We start from the raw sequence: 20,520 nt of genomic DNA, 5'->3' as shown, positions 1-20,520 counted from the left end.
CTCAGGCGCCCACCGATCAGTTCCTCGCATACAGGCCTTACATCCTAGACCGCTGTCGGCGACCGTATTACAAGATCCCTCGACCCCAGTGAATCAGGAGTGACCGCCGGAGGCTGGTCAGAGGATCTGGGGTTTGGCCTGGGGTCCGAGGGAAAGGACAGCGTAATCCTAGTTGGTGTCTGCCCGACAACTTACGCTTGATTGGTGATGTCTGCCGCGGGCTTGGCAAGGGGAGGGGCGGCGTGGCGCCTGACCTCCTCTCCACGTCCCTCTTCAGGGTCTGGGAAGGGCCTGTTCTGACTCCCAGGCCCTGCGTCAGCTTCCAGCCTCCCTTCCAGCTTTCCAGCCAGTGGGAGAGAGACAGCTGTGGCCTGGAGCCCTGTGCTTCTCTGCTCTGCCACCTGCCCCCTTCAGAGATGCAGCCCCAGTTCTGTGCCTGCTGTAAAGATTGGCTTTGATCCTCCTCTTGTCTCTCCCCTTCCCCCTCCCATCCTCCTGCTGTCCCCTCTAGTCCCAGGTCCCCCTCGTGGTCTCCGAGCTGGGGCTTGCCATAGAGTCCCTGTAGCAGCCTGTCCTGGCAATTCCACACATGATGCCGTGGGCTCCCTAGCGATGGGCGTCCCCGGGACCCTGCAGCTGGAACCCCAGCCCAGCCCGAGGGGGGCCTTGGGCATGCCCCTCTCCAGCCCCGCCCACCCACGTGCTTGGCTCCAGCAGAGGCAAATGGCCTGTCTAAGGTTGACAAAAAGAGCTGGCTGGGCGGGACTCGGGGTCTGACTGGGCAACTGTGCGGCTCTAGGCCAGGGGCATCCCAGACTTCCGGGCCCCATCTGGTCCGCAGCACCCAGGAGAATCCGGGGCCTTCAAGGTAAGGAGGGCCTGGCATCTATCTGGCACTCACCCCCCTCCTCCTGTCCAGTCCATCCCCTCAGGGGGAGGAAGGGTGGGTCCTGGAGGAACATCTGGCTGAGGCAGGTTCAAGGGCGGATATGAGACTCATCCCTAACGGCTTTCCAGAAGGGGGCCAAGGAGCCCCTTATCTGTCTACTGCCCACACTGGGGCCGGAAAGACAAAGCAGGCAGTCCGTAGCATTGACCCAGGCTGGTCGTTATTTGCAAGGCTGCCTGCAGCCATTCTGAAGCATGAAAAGGCAAGGTCCGTGCCAGTCTGGCTCGACCGAGCCTTTCCCAGGCACTGAGGTCTAACTGGGCTGGTCCACGTACGGCCGATAAACCCTACCCTGTTGGTCACACAACCCCAGACTGAAAGCCACCTTCCGGCTCCGAAGCTGCCGCCTCTTAGAAAAGGGAACCCATCTGAGGGGTTACGAAGCTCTTGTCCCTCCTTTCCATACCTAAGGGACCCGGCCAGGATACCCTGAACCAGCTGAGGCCCCGGCACCCCCATCTCCCAGAAGCCCCCTCTTCCCTTTCCCCATGGGTCCCGTGTCGAAAGTCTATTTTGAAACCTGTAAATGTTCCTTCCAGTAGATAGCAGAGCTAATTTATCATGTTTATTTCCTGTGAACCCCCCCTTTTATATTCTATATCAAGAGGAGTTTTTGTAATATAAAACAGGACGCCCACACTGATGGTTTTGCACTGGTTTTTGTGACTGTTTCTTACAAAAAGAAAAAGGAACGAAGAATAAATAGTGGCTGTGAAGAAGGTGGTCTTGCTTGGGTGGGGGTGGGGCAGAAGGGGGGAGCTGAGGCACGGAGGGCGCGGGGCTCCAGGGGCAAAGGTAAAGGGTGGTGGGTGGAGCGGGGGCGGGGGGTGTCTTCCCAAACCTTTAGGATGGGGAGCCGGGCCGACACTGGGCCTTCTTCAGGAGATGTGTGGGTCCCCCTCCCTGTTTGTCACTGCCTCCCTCCCAGCGATGGCTCCTTGCCTTAATCCCCCCGCTACATCCCCGGACCGGGTCTGCCGGGCTCTGCTAGGTCCCTCTGGGCCCAGCTCCGATGTCCAAGCAGCACAGAATTTCACGACAGCACCATCCCAGCAGGCCCTCATTACCACCCAAGGGACAAGGCCAGGCCGCCCTCCGGCTCGCCCCACCCCCACCCCGGCTGAGGCTGAGGCAGCTTGGCCAGCCCGGCAGGTGCCTCACCCAGGCTGCAAAGCCCATGCTTTCTATTCCCCTGTGCCCCTGGGTGGGGGGAGGAGCACTGATCCACCACACCCACCGGTGACTAGGACAAACCACCCATCACCCTCCAGAGGATCAGCCCAGCCTTAAAAGGCCTGGGTCAGATACAGGACGCGACAGGGCCCCAGGGCACTGAGGGCACTGCCCACTGGCCATCCACCTGACTCCCCAAGGTGGCGGTGGGCGTCCAACCCGTCAGGCCCCTCCCCTCCGCGTGGAACAGTAGTTACAGCTGGGCTTCGGGGACAGCCGGGCCCGGTGTGGGCAGGGCAGGGGGCCCAGGCAGAGGTTCACTTGGAAGCAGCCAGAGCTGGGCTGCACCTGCCCGCCCCCCCGTCCTACCCAACACTATCCCAAGACGAGAAACGTGTCTGGGGCCTGGGCTGCCTTTCTCTACCCCTGTCCCCAGACCGTGAGGGCCACCACTTCTGTGCACATTTGCGGCCTACAGGGAAGGAGAGCACTGGGAGTGAGGGCTAAAGGGGGGCACACGAGCAGGGGCAGGGAGGGTGTCCTCAGCTCTGAGGGAACCGCGTGTTAGCCTCCTCCAGGGCACTTGGGGTGGGGACGACATTAGAGGAGTGGCCTGCTGAAATATTTCTATTTATTTCCCCTGCTGAGTTTGAAGGGCACCCAGTCCTACCCCGCTGGGTCTTGGGGGCAGCACCCCGGGGAGAAGGCGAGGGTGCGCGAAGGGACTGAACTGGGCAGACCGAAGGGACGAGGAAACGCCACTGCGTCTCTCTCTTCTTCACCTCCAAACCCCATCACGGGGGTTCCACCTCTCTCTGCGTCCACTGTCAGGGCCGGCCTGGGGGTGAGGCTGGACCCAGGCCAGTTGGGGGAAGGGGACTCCTAGGGGCGTCCGGGAGCCGGGTGGAGGCACGGCAGCCTAGAGTAAGGCCCTAGGAGAGCCTGCGGTGGCCGGGCTTGGGGCTGGGGACCGGGCTCTGGCGACAGGTGGCCCACTGCAGAGGGAGGCTGAAGGGAGGCACCGGCTCAGAGACCACCACCCCTGCCGGTCCGCCCGTAGCTGGGCTGTGGGAAGGGCAGGCGTGTGCGGTTAGGGGGCAGGGGCAGCTCCCATGGGTGGGGAGGGATAGGGGCACGGGGTCAAATTCTTGGATTTTTCCAGGCATACACGGAAGCCAAGGTCAGTCACACGGGCACTAGAGTGGCCGGGGGTGTAGGGAGGACCGGGGGACAGTGCTCAGCCTGTCTCAAACCAGAGAAGGGCCTCCCGGCAGAAGGGGCGAGAGCCCCATCTCAGGCCAAAACCCCACGACTCAAGCTCTCCAGTGAGTGTCTGTCCAGGGGATCCGGAGGCCAAGAGACCCACGAAAAGGAGGCGTTCCTGTGTGGGGCGAGGGCCAGAGGTTCAAGAGGCCCCGTCCCTCCCCAAACAAGCCCAGGAGATCACAGCATTTGGGGGTGCCCGGGAGGAAAGGAAGGCGGTCAGCCCCGCCTGCCTGGGGGCAGGCCCGGCACAGGGCAGGCTCCTTCCTGCCTTCCAGCAGCCAGAGGGAAACTGAGGCCCCGGGGCCTCCCCGCCACACAGGGGCCCCTGGCCCAGCGAGTGGCTAGACTTTCTTGGGTTTTCGGCCCACTTGGTAATAGTAGTAAATGCTGATGACGACAAAAAGGAGGCGGCTGGCCAAGAGCAGCAGGATCCCCAGGGACGCGAGGCCGGTCTCTGCGAGCGTGGCACTGATCACTGTGGGAGAAAGACCGGGAAGGGACAGACGTCAGCGGAGGGGTGTGCCTCACCCTCAACCCGGGGCGACATACTGACGGGCGCCCAGGCGGCTCAGTCAAGTGGCCAACCCTTGGTTTCGGCTCAGGTCGTGATCTCACCGTTCATGAGTTCGATCCCCGAACTGGGCTCTGTGCTGCCGGTGCAGAGCCTGCTTGGGATTCTCTCTCTCTCTCTCTCTCTCTCTCTCTCTCTCTCTCTCCCCCTCCCACGCTCGCTCTCAGAATAAATACATAAACTTAAAAAAGGAAAAAGATGGCATGCTGAGCTGGGGGGGGTCCTTCCAGCTGCTGGCCCTCACGGACATGTCTGTTGTGATGTCCCCCACGTGGCAGGTACTGGGGCAAGGGCAAACATGCCATCACACCTGCTCTGGGTACACAAGTGAGCGATGGGTTATGGGAGGCGGCAGGTGCACGTACACGGGGGAGGCTGTGGCTCTGTGTGTGTGTGTGTGTGTGTGTGTGTATTCAAGAAGGTACAGGTGTGTGTGGGTAGGTGAGCACAGGGGCACAGACACACAGGTAGACACGGCCACGTGAGCCCCTCCCCCTCGGATGGATTTTGTCACTTCCTGGAAACCAGGCAGCAAGAGCTGGAAAGCCAGGGGCCACGCCACCCTGCCCACACCTCCCACCCCGTCAGCCTCCCTGTCTCACTGCCCACCTCCAGACTCACCCAAGAACTGGACCCCAAAGTAACAGGCTTCGGTGAGCAGAGTCCATCGGATGATCACTTTCTCAGCCGTGTAGAGAGCATTCCACATGATCAGGGAGATGCCTGGGGCAGAGGGGACAAAGAGCAGACTGGGGAAGGCGTCTTGAGCCCTAGCCCCTTGGGGCAGGGGTCCGTTCCTCCTCCATTGGGCAGACTTGCCAGGAACCCAGACTTCCACTTTCCCCACCCCCATTCACACTCCCCAAATTAAAGCCATCCGCCATCCCACCGAACCCCATAACCCTAGCTCTCCCACTGCATGGGTGATGTCCTTGAAGCCACCCCGACCTCCACCAGCCCCTGCCCCTGCCCCCTGGCACTGGTGCAGACCCTTGAAGGATGACTACAAGTGCAATCAGCACAAGGTTGGGGGAAACTGCATGTGCAAAGGCACGGAGGCTTTCTGAAACGGGGGACTGGGCATCGCGAGATGCGGCCGGAGCCCAGGGCCCACGGTGGGATATGGGGGAGGCGGGTCTGGGAAGGTAGGCTGGATCCACCCCGCGGACCACCCCGAATGCCAGGTGGAGGGGCTGGGCCTCTATTCTGCAGGTAAAAGGGACCGCGGGATGTTTTAGAGAAGAGGAGGGACGCTCCTGTGCTAGGCTTTAAAGGCTGTTAACTCAGCTTCCGGCCAGGCACGGGGTGTGACAAATTCGGAAACAGAATGGTTCTAAGGAGAGGCCCGAGGGTGGGAGGGGTTTTGCAGACCCGTGTCGATTTGGTCTCCCGCGCTAGGCCGTGAGGTCCTGGAGGGCAGGGCCCGAGCCTCATTCACCTCTGTACCTGGATGACCAGGTGGGGAGCTACACACAGTAAGTATTCGGTGTTTGCCCGTGTCCACCGGGTGCATTCCAGCAGTGGCCACGAGATGGCGGCACACACCCAGCAGAGACAGACTCAGCTGAAGGGAGGGACAGCAGGTGCTTAGAGGGGGAGCCCACGCACAAAGAAAGGCTTCCCCGTGCTCCTCTCAGTCCCCGTTGGTCCCCGGCTGCCCATCACGTCCCTCGGAGTCTGCCCTAGCAATACTCACTGAGGAGGGCACCGCCATAGAGGCGGATGGGGGTCTTGCTGGTCACCTGGGCTCCATCAAAGACCGCATCATAGAGCTGGTCAGGGAAGGCGAGGGCCTGTGGACATTGGTGGGAAGTTCATGGGCAAAGTTGGTGGGGGTCGCTGTTGAAACATCCTCTGGACATGTCCCTCCTTCCCCCCAGAAGCAGGGCTGAGATCCCTGGGGCAGTCCACTGTCAGAACCTTGATTGGCCCCAAGCCTTCCGTGTCAGGACAGAAGGCTCTGGGTTTCTAGGGGCAACGAGTCAGGAATGTGGACCACGGGATCTAGGATGTGCCAGAGCAGGCGGGTACAGGTGGGAATGAGTGTCGGGAGCTGGGACTGTGGAGGGAGCTAGAGGGCTTCAGCATGATGACCATGTGGGTAGAGGCAGCGGGGCCCCCAGGGTAGAGGAGGAAACCCCAGCAGAGGTTCAGAGGCAGGACACAGGGAGCCGGACCCAGGGCCGGGGGCGGGGGGGTGGGGCTCACCATGATGGCGATGCCGGAGAAGAGCACAGCAGAAGCAAACTGCCAGACCCTGGCAGAGACGGGGAGAGACGGGTCACAGGCAGGCCCCTTGCTGCTGCGCCCAGGCCCCAGGGGACCCTCCCCTCTCCAGCCAAGATGTCCAGGGATGGCTGGCGTTAGGGGGAGGGAACGAGACGGGATGGAACCACAGGCACGAGGGCACCGGGGCAGAGCTGATGCGGCAGGGTCTTGCACGGCCCTTCCCCATAACCCTGCCCCCGGCCCAAGCTCACGCTCAAGTGCTCACCTCAGCCCCAGAGGCTCCCGAACAGCAAACTTGATTTCATTGCCCAAGACCTGGCTGATCTGTGGACAAACAGGGGTCAGGGCCATGCCCAGCCCACTCACTCCCCTCCCGGAGCCCCCTGGTGTGTCCGGGCACCCACCGGGGTACTTCTGCTCAGCCAGAAGGTCACCCAGGCTGGGAAGGTCACACTGAAGCCACCCCCCCTCTGCCTCTCCTTGACACCGGGGCTTACACAGGAAGCTGAAAATACGGTGGGTGAGAACAAAAGCTCAGCGGTCGGCTAGACACGGGCTTGAAGCCTGGCTCTGCCACTTACTGGTAATGGCCTTGGGCAAGTCCTGGCCCTCTCTGGGCCTCAGTTTCCTCCTCTATCAAATGGATTAATAACCATCCCCCAGCCCTTTAGTGAGATTAAATAATGCTTATAAAGCGATCGGTGCAGTAGCTGGCACATAATAAGTGCGAAATTCATTCTAGCGATCTGTCTTCATTTTTGTTACGATTCCCCGGACATCTCCGTTACGTTCCTAGAGAAAATGAGCTAAGTCCTGGGGTAGCCACAGCTACTCTTCTCCCAGATGGCAGGCCGGACCCGCCTCCCCAAAGGGGTGTTGAGGTGGGCCCCCGGGTGTGGCCAGCCGAAGGCCCCCCCACCCCGGCCCACCTTGGAGCGGTGCACCTCCCCGTCGTCGTCCTCCCCGCCCACGCCGAGGATCTTGCGGGTCTTCAGGCGGCTCACGAGGTCCGTCTGGCTGTGCTTCTTCATGAGAGGCGGGGGCTGCTTGGCCGCCATCTCGTCCTGGAGCCGCTGTCTACGGAGGCCCAGGGGAGACACCAGCCTCAGCCACAGGTCCTGCCCGGCCCCCAGACGTCAGGGGCACCCAGTTCGGACCTCGGGGCCTGGCCAGGCCTCCCCGTCAGCGTGGGGCAGCAGGGGGAGCACCAACAAGAAATCTGAGGGCCCAGGCTTGGTAGTCGGCTCCTTAACTACCCGGCTGCGTGAGGAAAGGGGCAAGTGTCTCCCTTTCCTGGCCTCGGCTTCCTCGTTCATAAAATGGGCGGGGGAGGATGTTCCTAAAGCCCTTCCCGCTCTGTGAGCCTCTCGGGCCTAAAGGCACACGGTACACCCCAGGTCACCAGGCCGGACGGAGCCTTTCAGAGCGTGTGCGCCCGGGAAAGGCGTTCGGGCCCAGATGAGACCACATCCGGGAGGTGGGGGGCCATCGGGAGTCTGGGTCAGTCTTGCCAGACGAGGGGTGATCTGCCCGAGTCCTGGGGTCCAGGTCCCCCACGGAACTGTGGCCCAGACAACCCCTCCGCCTAGCCAGACTCCCTCCCTGTCTCCCACACGACCTCCTTCAAGCCGCCAGGGCTGAAAGAAGGGGAGTGGGGTGACCCCGGGACCCAGCGGCGCCAGGGGAAGGACGGCCGGGATTGCTGGTGGAAGCCCGTGTGCCTCCCTGCCAGGGGCACGCACTGCCAGCCTCTTCCCCTCCCCGTGTCTGCTCGCCATCCTCCACGGCCCCCCCCCGCCCCCGCCCCCGGCCAGGTCTTGAGCGCCTACCGTCTACCAGGCGCTGGTCCGGGAGACACGGAGATGACTTGGCCGCCGGTCCTCCGGTTCAATCAGCACCACACCTATGCAAAGGAGATAGAGGTGTAGACCCCGGTGAGGCAAAGGCCTCCGAAGGCTGGCACTGGGCTGGGAACCGCCAGCGTGCAATGGGGGCTGCTTACGCCCATTCTACAGATGAGGAGCTCGAGCTCAGCAAAGTTCAACAGAGACAGGCTGAGTGACTTCAGCACCCCCCCCCACCCCCCACCCCACCTTATTCCAGCCCACAACTACCCTCTGGCAAGGCCGCAAAACCACTCTCACAGATGTTGCCTGCCCCTCTGCTGGGCTTGCTGGACCTCCCTGACCAGGCCTCAGACCTGGGTCCCAGTCTGGCTGCCAGCGGAGGGGTGTGTGTGTGGGACCAGCCAAGTCTCCCCCTCCCGGCCCCGGTCGGGGCCGCCAGGGGCAGAGCCGTCCTCAGCGTCCTAAAATAAAGCACCCGGACAAAGCAACATCAGAACGGAATCCAAGTGTGGGGCGTGTGGATATCGTGGCTTCAGACTCGGGTAAAGGAGGGAAATGGCAGAGTACCTCAAGTTTGGAGCTAACCACACAAGTTGGTACCGATGGCCTCCGGTGAGTGACATTCAAGGCCAAGGGCCCGCCCAACCCCCCGGCCTTACAGCTATGCCGTCCCCTCCCTCCACACTCACCCTGGGGCAGGGGAGGGGCGCGGAGGTGGCCGCTGGTGGCCAGGAAGGCCCTCTGGCGGAGAGGTGACCAGCCCCGCCCGAGAAAGCAGGGTTTAGCCACACTGCTCCTCAGGGGCCGGGCACTGTCCCCACACCTCAACGCTGGCCACCACTTCTCGTGACCCCAGAGGCTACAATCAGCCCGGTGTCCCTCCCGCTGCCAGGTGGACCCGCTCGAGACAGCCTGCAAGGGCCGGCCAGCCGCCGCTGGTGGCAGCCGGGGCTCGCCCCCCCCTCACCCGTCCTCGGCCCAGGAAGCACCGGGGGGCCCCGCCCTCACCCCTTCTTTGCCTTCCGGCCTCCCCTCTGGCCTTTCTTTCTTCACTTTACATACTGCAGAACTGACATTTTTTGTCGTTTGCAGTTCCATAGATTTTTAGGACGTGTGTCGATTCACACATCTACCACCGGGAAGTCAGGACCCCTGCCCGCGTCATGCTCTCCCCTCACCCCCTAGCCCCTGGCCACCACGGATCCGTTGTTGGCCGTCACCCCGGCTCTGTTCTTCTTTTTCCCAGTGTGTTATATACGTAGAATCGTAGCAACTAGAACCATTTGAGACCGGCCCCTTTCATTCAGCATAATGAATGAGATGCCTTTGAGGTCCATCCAAGCTGCTGGGCCAGTCAACGGTCTTCTCCTCTTTATGGCAGAGTAATATTCCATGGGATAGACGTGCCGGCTTGGCAAGCCAGCCATTTGCTGAAGGACCGCCGGGCCGTTCGCAGAGTCTGACAATTATGAACGGACCTCAGTCCCGCGCCATAGGGCCGGCCCTCGGGCCAAGCCCACCAGGCCTGGGCTGCATCAGTGACCCCAGCTCAGAGCGACAGCTGCCTTCCTCCGCCCGGTGACCCCTCACCACCAAAGCGTGCACGACGCTCCCCTCCGCGCGGCAGGCCTGAACCTGTGAGGCAGGGGCCGTGGAGCGTGGCGGGGCCAGCCCGCAGGGACTGGGTACAGAAAGGGGACCGTGGTGTCCCGGGCTCCATTTGACATCAGCACCGCTCTTGGGGGGGGCCGGCTTTATCCACAGGCACCGCCATCAGGTACCCGGGCTGGTGGGACCCGCTGTGGCCTCCCCCCAGCCCAGCCCCCAGCAAGGAGCTCATCACCAACAAAGGGCCCTAGGGCCTCCCAGGGACAGGGAAATCTCCAGGGAGAAGAATCCCCTGCACCTGCCTCTGCACAGCTAACTCCTCTGAGCACTAAGTTCTGTTCCTTCTTCACCCACAGCACAGGGCCCTGCCTGGGGAGGGCAGGTGGGGGGCTGTATCACTCCCATACACCCGCCAGCCCCTCCACAGGCCCTACCCCCCCAAGGCAAGCCACGTACACGGCCCCCTCAGATCTGCCCTTGAACTTGCTTCCCTTCCCACTCCAGGTGTTTTTCAGCCTGGCCTCACCTTTTTTTTTAAATGTTGATTTTATTTATTTTGAGACAGACAGAGGAAGAAAAAGAGAGAGAGGCAGAGCGAGAGGGAGAGAGAGAAAATCCCAAGCACGCTCCGTGCGGTCAGCATGGTGCCCGACATGGGGCTCGATCCCACGAACCGTGAGACCATGACCTGAGCCAAAATCAAGAGTCGGAGGCTTAACCGACCGAGCCACCCAGGCGCCCCCAGCCTGGTCTCATTTTAACCTAAGTGAGGACAGAAGGCACCTTCCTTTGCCGTACCCCCTGCATCGCGTCTGAACCAGATGTGCGTTCGAATCCCGATTCTGCCCTCTTACCTGCTGTAGGGCTTGGGGCAGCTGGCTCACTGCAGCTCTCCCAGCCTCAGTGTCTGCCCCTGGGAAATGGGGGCCATGAGAACACTGGCTCCGTGCATGCGCTGGAGGATAGGGCAAGGGAACTCAGACCCCTCTGAGTCCCTGGGGGCCTGGGGCAAAGTGCCCTGCCCGCCCACACTCCCACTTCGCTCTCTTCCTTCAGCCATTCAGCCGTGCACAATGGAAAAAGCCTGCCCCATAGGGCGGTTGCTTCCTTCCCAGGGCCAGCTGCCTTTGAAGGGCCCCCAGGGCTTCCCCCAGGTGAGGCCAGCTGCCCGAGGGAGGCTGAGGGAAGGGGCAGCGTGGAGAACAACCAGCCAAGCAAGGAACAGGTGCAGGGACATTGCAGCCTGCAGTCCCCTAGAGCCTGAGTTCAGGACCCTCTACATTCTACCCCTGGCTGGCCTCTCTGACCTCAGTTCCCAATAAAGCCAGCAAGTCGCTGTCCTTCTGAACAGTGGTTCCCATTTCTGAACCACTGCCCCCGGGAGGGTCCCCCCTGCTCTCGGTCCCCCCACCCCGACACTCCTGGTTCTTTAAAGCCGCACGGCCCCTCCCTCCGGGCAGCTTTCTGGGACACAGCCCCTCCCGACTTCCGTGGGTCTCAGTGTGGGCGGCCCCTGGTCACTTCCAGCCCATAGGCCTAGTCACGTCATGGGCACCTGGGCTCCTGGAGAGCCGGTGATCTGAAGGCAGGGTTGTTATCTCGTCCAAGCATCTTCCCGCTAGGCCTCGGCACGCGGGCAGGCCCTTCATCGGCACAGGAGTGACAGTTGGGCTGCGGGAAGCAGGCCTCCCGAACCCCACCCAGAACACCCAAGATCACGCTATGTTAGACGTGGCAGGGCCCAAGCGGGGGCTCTGTTCCAAACACACACTGGACAGGGCAGAAAGCTGAGGCCCAGAGACGGCAGGGTCTGCCTCGGGCCACACAGGAGCTGGTGGCAGAGGAGTACAGGAAAGGGGTTTCGCGGTCAGGCAGGGCTGGGTTTGAATCTGACACCTCCTCCTGGCTGGTGGTCTCGGACAAGCGGGTCCAGGGTGCCGAGGACACAGGAGAGTGGGTGCCAATGTCTCGGCGAAGGGCCCGGCCCATGGGGTGCCCGGGAAGCGGCGGGGGTCAGGACAGGCGGGGAGACCTCACGATGGCCGCCTCCACCTCCACGAAAGCTGCAGCCACCGCTAGACGGCCAGCGCCGCGGGCCGGGGCTTTCTGTAGGTCTGGCTCGCGGGGCTTGGGACACTTCCGGGCATGGGAGGGGCTCCGCAAATATTTGCGACCGAGTAGTGAGCTGGGGAAGGGTTTGAGAGACCCCCACTGCTGGCCAAGCTCTGACTCCCTGCAGAACACACACACCCCCACGCATCAAGTGCAGGGACGTCTTGAGGCCAGGAAGAACATCCCTAAGAGCTCCCAGTGGCGGTAAGACAGAGAGGTCATGACTACACGGAGGCCGGGAAGGGAGAGGTCTGTCAGGGGTACAAAGTGCCAGGGGAGAATGGGAGGGGGGGCGGGGAATATACGGCACGATTAGGCCAACTTGGGCTCAAACCTCAACTCTTTCTCTTACTTGTCTGTGACCTCAGGAAACTTTCCCAACCCCGCTGAGCTTTCATCTCGTCCTTGGTGAAACCACACTGCTACTTCTGAGCTCACAGGGTTGTGAGGAGACGCTGAGCACAGGCACTCAAGGGGCCTGGCACCTGCTGTGAGCTCCATACAGGACAGCAATTAATGACATTGCTTATGGGGCGGCTGCCAAGGCCCTGCCCTGGCGGCAGGTCAGACGGGCCTGGGGCGTCACTCCCGTGCTGGTCCAAAAGGACCTCTCCCAACCCCCCTACGGCCTCCCCAAGAAGCCTGCCTGGTTTCCATAGAAACGGCCGGACTGCAGAGCTGTCCCTGGCGTGGAGACTGTGCCCATGAGGGCTGGCTTAGAAACCTGACCGGCAGGGGGAGGGGAGAGGAGAGGAGAGGAAGGGCGCCTGGGGCCCGGAACACCCACCGGCTGATTCGGGGCAGTTGCTGCTGAGTCTCAGAGCCAAGAACCACTTCCTTTTCGAACAAGACCCTCTGCTAAAGAGACAGTACACCTGTCCCTCCCCCATCTGGGAGGAACTGCCCCGGAGAGCACCCACCCCAGGGCTGGAGGCAGGGGACGAGGACTTCCAGACCAGGAATTCTCTGCAATCCCCATGACAACCCTAGGAGGACGGCTGTATCGTCACCCCCATTCTACAGACGAGGAAACCAAGTGACTTATTCAAGCGTCTCGGGGTAAGTGGCAGAGTTGAAACTTGAACCGAGGTAACCGCACTTCAAACAGACATCCCGCGAGTCGCGAGGAGCTGGGGTGTGTGGGCAGGGCCAGTGGTGATGTCTGGAGAACCTGACCTCCAGGAAGAACTACGCTGTAAGCCATCTTCCTCCTCACACCTCCCTTTGAAAGTCTCTGGCAGGTTGCCAGCATCCGAACTCCTTCCTTCCTGGGGTCCAGCCTCCCCTGGGTGAAGGCGCTGTGGCTCTGGCGGGACCGGGGCAGGGCCGCGGGGAGGCCCATTGTTCTGTTATCACACGGGTGCAAAATAGCTGGAAACAGGGGCTGGGACAGGGCAGTGCCAGGGGAGGGGGCAGTGAGAGGCGGAGCCTCCAGGCCCTGCTCAGAGAGAAGCGGAGGTGAGGAGGGAGCCCCAGCAAAGAGCCCATTCATCCACCCCATCGTCCCTTCCTGGGACAGTCCACCAGCCCCTTGGCCAAGATGGGGTCGAAAGACCCCCCAACCCAGAGCCCCCAGCCTGGGTCTTCAGGCGGAGTGAATCTCACATCTCAAGGGCCGTACGGGAGAGGCTTGGGGATGAAGGGACCCATGTTCCTTACTAGCCCCTACGCCTTTGGGCAGATTAACCTCTCCTGCACTGGATATGGGGGTCATGAGGCCCGACTTACCAGCTTGTCCGCAAAGTTACAGCAAAACTAAGAAGCCCCAGGACACAAAGGGGGCTTGGCTAATGCCGGCTGTCCTACGGACATCATCACAGTGACTGCTAAGGTGCAGGTGCGGTCCTCGTGGGTCTCGGGGCCTTTGGGCTAAGGCACAAAGCCAAGCCGACTACGGGCAGCGCGTCCCTTGAGGGTGTAGTTATTCTAAAGGCCGAGCCGGCCTGAGGCAGTCAGCCTCGCCTGTCAAGTGGCTGGTGAGCCATTCGAGGGCAGGGCCGTATCATCTCTCTGGCGCATGTCCCACATCACCCCTGGGCTCAGCACTGGGCTCAGCGCGGATGCAAGGGAGCAGGGTGACAGGTAGAACCGGTGGGGGGGGGGGTGGGGTGGGGGTGGGGAGCATGATGCAAATCCCGCCACGGTGACAGGCCTAGATCCTGAGTCAAGAAAGGGATTCCACGTCCCATTTCCAAGAACCTCCAGGAACGTGGGAGCTGCCAACGGAGCCCTGAGTCACTGGCGGGGAGACAGGACAGCTGAGGTCACCAAAGACTGTGCCACCGCGGGAAAACCAGGGCCCAACTGTGAGATTCGGTTAATTCATTCAAAAAAAAAAGGGAGCGTGGTCTCTGGGGCCCTCCCGGCTGTGACAGTCATGATTTGGCTTCTAAATCCACACTCCAGCGGCACACGAGGCCCGAGCTCCCGCTGCCTGGGGGCCTCTTGGGGACACGCATATTTTATCCACGAGTTCTCTTTGTTTTGAAGGTGCCTGATTTCCAGAATTATAGAGGAAAGCCCCAACTTTCATCATAAACAAACATCTGCAAATCGTCAGGGACGAAAAAAGTAATAGACATTCCCCGCAGTGTCGGAAAGGGTGGGAGAGCAGAGGACAGGGAGGGGGCATCCCTGGGCCTCACCCCAGGGCCTGAGAGGGCTGCTGTGTGCAAGCGGGATTCAGCCCTTGCCGGCCATCCATCCGGCCACCCATCGTCACTCAGAAGTCGCTGAGAGGGTCTTCCCTGTCCCTACCGTCACTCACAAAGGGCAGAGCACGTGGGGAATTTCTGTCCTCTCAAGCCGGGAATGGGCCTGCCTCCCCCACAGCCTGGCGACCGCGTCAGGGCCCTCAAAGGCAGCTAGTGCTTCTGGATCCCACGGGACCATGATCCTAGGGACGGCCTGGCTTCCGGCTGCCATGGGGCCAGAGCTCTTGAGAGGGGGCAGTGGACATACGTCAATACCCCACCGCCCCTCCCACCCCTCTCCAAACCTCTACGAGGGGAGGACAACAGAGGCAAAAGTAACTTCCCTGCAGGGATGCCAACTTTTCCAGAAGCGAGAGGTGATTTGCCCTCTGGGTGGCTTGGGGGAGGCAGGCAGAAGGGTCCCTGTACTTTTCCCGGGATGCGGATGGGCCAGCCAGGACTGCCCATCTCCCCCAGGTTTGGGGGCTCTGGCTTAGTGTCAAAGGAGTGGGTTAAGACTCAAAAGGCTTGTGTACCTGCATGGCGTTGGGCCAGTGACACTACCTCTCTAGGCCTCCGTTTCCTCATCTGTTAAATGGGTGTAATCAGGCCACCTACCATCCACTGATGGGGAGGCGCACAAAAACACCCAGAACAGTACCTGTTCCATAGTGAGCGCTTAGTAATGTTGCTGCTGTTATTTTGAGACTAGGAGACTCAGCTTCTTTGCCTCAGTTTCTCCCTTCACCATACCAGCTTCAGAACAGTCCCCTTCAAGGGGCTACATGTGGATACAGAATGGGGTGTTTACAAGGGACGGCCAAAGAAGGAAATTGGAAGGGAACAGGGACTCCCTCTGGGTCCGGAGGCAGATGCGGCCCGGAGGCACTCACGACAGACGAGCAGGGAGAATCTGGAGAGGGTTTGGCAATGGATTGCAGGGATATGGAGCCCCTTGAGCTACTAAGCCTGGGTGGCTCCCCTCCATGTTTCCAGCTCTTGGCCAGGCCTGACCCTGGCCGGGACACAAACCAGTGTGGCCAATGAGTAGCTGAGCTGCAGGATGAAGTGAAAATATTATAGGCCGGGAGTCAGAACATCGGGCACCCCGCCCTGCTGCCACCGCTACATGTCCTGGGGTAACTTCAGAGCCATCTGAGCATCACTTCCCTCCTCTGCGAAATGGACAGGCGTCATTCCTTTTCAGCCAGCCTTGCCTCCTATCTCTTCCCCACCCCGCTCTCTCCACCCCAGTCACGCTGGCTCCTTATGGTTTCTCAAATACGGCAGATACATTCCTGCCTCAGGGCCTTTGCACAGGCTGATCTCTGCAGGATCTTTATTTACCCAAGCTATTCCCACAGTTCACTCTTTCAAAGCCTTGACTCACAAGTCACCTCCTCAGGGAGGCCTCCTTGACCACCTTTATGTAAAACAGCACCCCCACCCCTCGCCTCGACACCCCCTGACACTCAACTTTTCCCCCTTCACCTCCCAATACGCCGTCTAATTTATTTTATCATTTGTTCCTCTACCCTTTAAGTGTCAGCTCTGTGAGGGAAAGAATCTTCATTTTGTTCTCAGCTACCTCTTAGTGCCTGGGACTGTGTCTGGCACTTCGTTCACTAAATCACCGTTGGTGTCAGGCCCACAATTTGTTCAGTAAGTGAAAGCACGGAAGAGTCTAGAACTGTGTATGTCTAGGGGTCACTGCTAATTTCATGGCTCTCCTACCCGGCACACCGGCGAGGGGGAGGGCCTTTCTCCAGAGGGGCAGGAGGGTTGTCCGTGGCTGAGTATAGAGTTGGAGAAGTTACTGCGGGGCCTGGGGGCAGGGATCCAGCAAAAGTGTTGACAGCTAGACAATGGTGAGGGACTTTGGGTCTCAGCCCTCCACTCCAAATCTGGAAGGATTGATAAAACCTACAGCATGTGGGCGGGAAAAAAAGACGCCAGGGCTGCTGATCCCCAGGGTACTGGAGCCAGAGGGGACCTCAGGGACCGGACGGCCCCTTTTATAGATGGGATAACAGAGACCTGGAGAACACACAGTGCCTTATTTCCTAACAGCCCAAGGAGAAACACCTTTCCTCCTCCTGGGCTGAGGGTGAGGCTTCCGCTGAGGAAGGCACAGTGTCCCCTCCTGGCACTCCACCAACGCCCCCCACCCCAACCCACTCTCCGTCCCTGCGCTCTTTGGGCGGCAGGAAGAGAGGGTCTGCAGAGGGCCGTGGCCTTCTCCACACAGGCCACCAGACGTGTAGGTCCAAGAGGCCGCACAGTTGGGGTGGGCATCCCTGCGGCCCTGATGCGTTCTCCCCGCAGGACTGTCCCACCAGGAAAAGTTTGTCTGAAGGAAATCAACCAGGAAGCGCGGGGCGGTGGTGGGACCGCCGACTCGGCCTTGGCCATGGGCGCTGGGCTCTGGAGGAGCCGCGGGGTTCCCGGCCTCCGCCCTGCTCCTGCCCCCGCCCACCTAGCTCCGGCGGCGGCGGAGAAACTGGCTCCCCCGGGGCCGCGAGGGGGCGGCGGGAGCCCGGGACTGGGTGGGGGCGGGGAGGGCGGAGCGAGGGGACGCAAAGCAGGCGCCGGATACTGCGGGGCGCGCCGGGGATGCGCGCGGGATTCTGGCGGTTCCTCGACAGACCCCCTGGATGGGTGCGAGTATTTTGTCCGCGGCAGGAGCCCCAGCCCACGCAGAGCCAGGCCGATGGCCCCACAGTGCCCCCTTCCTGCTGAGCGCGCGACTTAGGGGAGACCGGGGGGGGGGGGGGGGGGCGACGTCTCCACCTGTGCTTTCCTGACCCTCCCACCCAACCACTGGGGCTTAGGCGCGGCTTCGGTTTCGGCCTCCTCCCCCTCCCCCCTCCCCCTACCTACCTCCCCGGCCGGGAGTCGGGGGTCTCTCCCGGTCTGGCTCCTTCCTCCTCCAACGTGTCCTTTATCTCCGGCTCCAGACACTCACCCACTTTCGGAGACCCGGGCCTGAGAGCTGGGGACCCCAGGCGGGGAGCTCCGGGCTGTTGGGCGTCCCCACGGCCGGCCGAACCAGTAGGACCCGCCAGCGGGAACTCCGCCACCGCGATCAGCGGCCCTGCGGGGGCGAAGACAGAAGGAGGGGCACTCGCAAGTTTGTGCCGCGCACTCCTCGGACCGGGGAACAATGGCGATGGGGGGGAGGGGACAGAGAACCGAGCGCGGGGACAACAGTCAGACCTCAGGGAGACAGAAACTGCTTTTCGCTCTTTCTCTCTTGCTCCGAAGCACAGGAGGGAGGTAAGGGCGAAATACACAGTCCAACGGAGCAGACACAGCGGAGGGAGAAAACCAGGGGAGACAGGGAAACCGAGGCAGAGGGAAGGAACCGAAGGGGCTGGAGGACTGCGCCTCGTGGGGGGGGGGGGGGCGGGAGGGGATCCCTGGAGTCGCGGCAGAATCTGCCGGGGCCGAGAGGTCCTGGGGCGTCCAGGTCGCGCGCCCGGGGCCCCCATGACCCTGCGGCCGCAGAAGCCCCGCTGGGCTGGGCTGGGCTGGGCTGCGCTGCGCAGGTACCGGCCGGCGGCGGGAGGGGAACGTGCCAGGCTCGGAGGCGGCGGCGGGGGACAGAACTTACGTTCCTAGCGCATGCTGGCGCCGGCGCTGCGCGGGGCTGGCGAGCCAGGGGACGCTTGGGCCCTCGGGAGCCTCACATCGCGCCGCCCGCGCGGGGCAGGGCAGGGCAGGGCAGGGCCGGGCGGGACTGCGCGCGGCGTCCTGCGCGGCCGGGGTTTGCCCGAGTCTGGCGGCCCGCGCTGGTCCCTCCTCTCGGTCCCGCGCGCAAGCCAATGGCGCGCCGTCCCCTCCCACGCGCCGGCTGCCTCGCCCCCGAGGGTGGCCGCCGGGCGGGAGGGGGAGAGGGGTTGGGGCGACTGGGCTCCGGGGCTCCCCAGCCGAGGCTTTCCTAGGGACTGCCTGCGGGGGGCGCGCTCACGCCCCGGGAGAAGGCGCCGGAGAATGAAAGCGGAGGGCCCGCGGCGCCCAGGAAGACTTTTCTGGCAAGTTTCTGAAGCCGGCGCCCCTTTCGTGAGACTATCAACACCCCCACGGGTTGGCAGACCACGCTGTCTTAAATATCCTTGGGGTATCCCCTGGGGCCTAGGCCAGTGTCTAAAATGGAAGGGACTGCTTTGTCTGGTAGATACCCAAGTGTGTAGGGAACACAGTGACAACAATGGTCACCATCTGCTGAGCGCCCGCTCCCTGCCAGGCACCGTGTGCGCAAGGAGTTACAAGCCTTAACTCAGTTGATGCTCACAACAGCCTATACCAGCCGCGTGATTCATCCCATTTTACAGATGATGATCATTGACTTCGGATTTGGGCTTCCAGCCTAGACCCCCCCCCCCAAATGACACCCACCCCTCCACATATACCTCTACCTTTTTCATCCTAAAGCCCGGCCTCAGCCATGTCGCTGTAAGCCGCACTGTCACAGGACTAAGATCTTATCTGGGGCTCCTGGACCCGTCCTGGGGGGCACAGTTGTCAGACCTTGTATCTCTGCGCATCCTGTGGGGGGTAAGGGAGGGTGAGGGGGGTGGTTTGGGGTCTGTGGGAGCCTGTCAGCTTAAAAGAACCAGGCTCCTACAAACAACGCTCCCCCCCACCCCAATTTCTGGCTCATTTCAACCCCCTGTGACCAGTAATGTGCCTCCCACCCCAGGTCTCACCACCCTGCAGCCTTCTAAGAAAAATGCCTGGATCTCTTCATTTTAATCTGATGGGAGTGGGGGTGGGAACAGAAAGGCAAGGTTGATGACACATTCCATTTCATGAGATAAGTAAATAGAGCAGGCAGAGGTGAGTGGTTGCCTCAGGTCTCTAGCTAGGTGGGCATTTTGACTCCAGGTCTGAGCTCTTTCTGCACCAGGTCCTGAAGGGTTAATCAGGCAGGCCCTGGGAGTACCCTGCCGGGGTTCAAACCCTGGCTCAGCCATCTGGCAAGTTATTCAACCTCTACATGGCTTATTTCCTCCGCCTCCGAAATGGGGGTGACCAATACCGGGCACTGCCCGGGTTGTTGTGGAACAGCAACAGCACACACTTATTGAGCGCCAACTGTTTGCCAAGCAGACTCTCACCTGTCTCCCCGGAGCTGGGAATGGGCGGGAGAGGCTGTGCCCTTTGCACGGAAGTAAATGGAACGGGGCCTGGTTTATAGAGAGCTCCCAGTGACAGTGAGCTGTCCTGATTACCAAGGGAACGACTCTGATCCGGAGCCACCTTTGTGGCCCACGGTGCCACCATCCCTGCACCCAGCCGGTGATGGCCAATAATGAATAGGTAAGTGAGTGAACGAATGGACAGAACTACAGATCGAGATTGTTCCTAAGTGTGTTGGGTGAAGTACAGACCCAAGGTCCACCCGACTTGAGGCTCGACAGGCGTCTTTCCAACAACTCAGTCTCAACTCGCTGCCTTAACAGAGCTGGCTGAAGCTGGGATGATGAATTCATTTGTTGCCTCTTCTGTCTTCCCAGCATGCAAGGCTCTGGGTCGCCACAGGGAGGGTACCCGCCTTGCTAGTGTGCAGTGTCACCTCTGATTGTCCCCCCCTTGACACGGAGACACTACCAGTGCTGCCCTTGGTGTGATCACTGTTATATCCAAGGGCCTTACATCAATAGGAGATTTTGTAACAATCACCCAAGATCTCCAACATGGAAGGTGCTGCCTGAGTGGTAGTGAGCACCCCGTCACTGGAAGCATACAAGCAGAAGCCAGGGAAGGATTAATGAGGGGTGCTAGGGAAGGGATTCGCACCTTCGGTGGCACAGGATGTGGATAACCTTTGAGCCCTGGGTGTCTTGATTCTGTCTTCCGATTCCCAAGCCCATCAGTGGGGAGCCTAGGAGCACAGGCTGTCCCCCCATCCTCACGAAGGGGGCAGTGTTGACTGGGCTCTTCCTGTGTGCCGGGCAAGGTGCCGGGTGCTGGGGCTCTGGGGGTAACCAGGACCCAGTCACTGTCCTTGGGGAGCTCATAGCTCTCGGGAGTCAGACGCACACACAGCAGCAACGGAGACAGTTCACA

At 61.4% G+C, this 20,520-nt stretch overlaps 1 protein-coding gene across 5 annotated transcripts in view; it reads right to left on the bottom strand.

The window, feature by feature from the left end:
• Nucleotides 1-1,589: 1,589 nt before the first annotated feature.
• Nucleotides 1,590-20,520, bottom strand: part of TP53I11 (tumor protein p53 inducible protein 11) — a 28,290-nt gene continuing 9,359 nt past the window's right edge. The window contains exons 1-10 of one of the 5 annotated variants that reach the window (XM_086677616.1): nucleotides 18,062-18,233; nucleotides 17,329-17,542; nucleotides 10,498-10,598; nucleotides 8,018-8,091; nucleotides 7,118-7,265; nucleotides 6,454-6,512; nucleotides 6,168-6,216; nucleotides 5,656-5,752; nucleotides 4,581-4,682; nucleotides 1,590-3,863 (exon numbers count right to left, since the gene is read on the bottom strand). In XM_086677616.1, the coding sequence (XP_086533742.1) occupies nucleotides 3,730-3,863; nucleotides 4,581-4,682; nucleotides 5,656-5,752; nucleotides 6,168-6,216; nucleotides 6,454-6,512; nucleotides 7,118-7,246 (570 nt within the window). In that variant the 5' untranslated portion in view covers nucleotides 7,247-7,265; nucleotides 8,018-8,091; nucleotides 10,498-10,598; nucleotides 17,329-17,542; nucleotides 18,062-18,233 and the 3' untranslated portion in view covers nucleotides 1,590-3,729. Of the gene's footprint in view, nucleotides 3,864-4,580; nucleotides 4,683-5,655; nucleotides 5,753-6,167; nucleotides 6,217-6,453; nucleotides 6,513-7,117; nucleotides 7,266-8,017; nucleotides 8,092-10,497; nucleotides 10,599-17,328; nucleotides 17,543-18,061; nucleotides 18,234-20,520 lie in introns of those variants that run through there. The other 4 variants (XM_086677617.1, XM_086677615.1, XM_086677618.1 and 1 more) reach the window with 4 other exon arrangements.

The sequence above is a fragment of the Puma concolor genome, chromosome D1 (genome assembly GCF_028749965.1).
Source record: "Puma concolor isolate L17-30 chromosome D1, mPumCon1.1.hap2, whole genome shotgun sequence".
Lineage (NCBI taxonomy): Eukaryota > Metazoa > Chordata > Mammalia > Carnivora > Felidae > Puma > Puma concolor.
The sequence above is the reverse complement of the archived record's forward strand: the minus strand, read 5'-3'. Positions and strand labels throughout refer to the sequence as shown.